Source organism: Cebus imitator, unplaced genomic scaffold (genome assembly GCF_001604975.1).
Source record: "Cebus imitator isolate Cc_AM_T3 unplaced genomic scaffold, Cebus_imitator-1.0 Scaffold417, whole genome shotgun sequence".
NCBI classification, from domain to species: Eukaryota; Metazoa; Chordata; class Mammalia; order Primates; family Cebidae; genus Cebus; species Cebus imitator.
In genome coordinates, this window is record NW_016107732.1 from 332,976 (window position 1) to 334,684 (window position 1,709).

A 1,709-nucleotide genomic window follows, 5' to 3' on the forward strand; every position below is an offset into this window, starting at 1 on the left:
GATTCTATGCTATAAAACTAAAGCAAAGATTAATAATAGAGAATTATGATTTAATATGATTGATTATATAGTTGATTATGTGATTGTTTCCACATCTATCTGGTAGCATTGCTATAACTAAGTAATCAGTGAATATATTTGGTTTCATTGCTATAACTAAGTAATCAGTTATTTATGATATTGGGACAGATTGTGCCTTCAGTCTCTTGCCTTGGCACCTGGGCAACTTTTTTCCCCCAGAATGCGAGAGATTTGGGGCCCAACTGATAATATAAAGTATGCTGAACTTGAACATGTTCACCATGTTCTGGCTCTAGAGGAATGAGAGTTGCTAGGGAAGTTGGTGCCATTTTGTGTATCCTCTGCACCTAAGGAGGAAAAAGTATAACAGTTCAGTTTATATTCACAAACATGGAAGTCAACCTTTTCCCGCCTTTTCAATCCAACATGGAACCTACTACTTCCTGCGAAAACCATGCCCCCGCTGCCCCTGGCAGGACACATCTGAGGATTCATTCCTCCACTCAGTCAATCACACCTTCAACAGAAGTTTATGGAGTGTTTCCTCTGTACCAGGTACTGGGGATACATCAGTGAACAAAATTTGTATCCATGAGGTTGCTGGACTTCAGCTGGAAAGTGGGCAGTGGAATTCTTTAGAAGGTCCACAGACCTGGGAAGAGTCTTCAGGGACTGTGACCGACCCCATGATACTGTGGCACACTTGGGTGGGAAGATCCTCCACCTCCCAGGAGGAGCTGTCGACGCCACCGTGACGAAGCACTGGCCACTGGCCATCCAAGAGCTCCTCTTGGGAGCCAAATGGGAAACAACTGGCTCGTTACCTTGCAGTCCCTCAGAAATCTTGCCCTGGTCTTCTGGCTCCAAGGACACAACTTCCCTTTTTCTCTGGAGATGAAATCTAGATCTTCGATTTTGGAACCAAATCTAAGTGGGTAAGACAAAGAAACTTAATTTAAACAAAGAATGTTGTGTAAAACTCATCATTGCTTTCTTCTCTTTTTTCTTTCTTTCTTTTTTCTTTTTTTTTTTTTTTTTTTGAGACAGGAGTCTCTCTCAGAGTAGCTAATCCTATAGGTGTGCATCATTACACTAGGCTGATTTTAAGTTTTTTGTAGAGATGAGGTTTCACCACGTGTGGCCCAGGCTGATCTTGAACTTCTGGGCTCAAGCAATCCTCACAAGTAGCTAGGACTAGAGGCACACTCAACTGTGCCCAACCCAAGATTATTATTAATATTTTATGACATTTGTGAGAGTCTATAAGGCCTGAAGAGAATATCCAAAATTCTGAAACTCACATCCAGTCCCTTTGTGATAGGTTTCATATCCTGGAAGCTCCCAGGTCCACCTCAGAAATACTGCTCTTTCCCTAAAGTGACGTCCTGTATTGCAGCTCTTCCCTCTGCCTGGAATCTTTTTTCTCTCTTTTTCTTCCCCTCAGAAATGCCATTTTACTTCCAAGACCCAGAATAGAGAATGTCTAGGAAGATATTCCTCATCCCCCAAGACAAACTTAATTTCTGTTTCTTCTTTGTGTCCACAAATTATACACATATGTGTGTAAAACTTATGCATATATACTCACATATATAGTGTAATTTGAAATATCAGTTCATATATACTTATATGCATGCATTCACCAAACCCCTTATCTTCCAACAGCTACTATTTTTTTTTTTTTTTTT

The 1,709-nt window shown here is 40.6% G+C and overlaps 1 protein-coding gene across 1 annotated transcript in view; it reads right to left on the reverse strand.

The window, feature by feature from the left end:
• Positions 1–219: 219 nt before the first annotated feature.
• Positions 220–1,709, reverse strand: part of DUXA (double homeobox A) — a 5,898-nt gene continuing 4,408 nt past the window's right edge. The window contains exons 4-5 of the mRNA XM_017509570.2: positions 846–948; positions 220–368 (exon numbers count right to left, since the gene is read on the reverse strand). Coding sequence (XP_017365059.1) covers positions 298–368; positions 846–948 — 174 coding nt within the window. The 3' untranslated portion in view covers positions 220–297. The remainder of the gene's footprint in view (positions 369–845; positions 949–1,709) is intronic.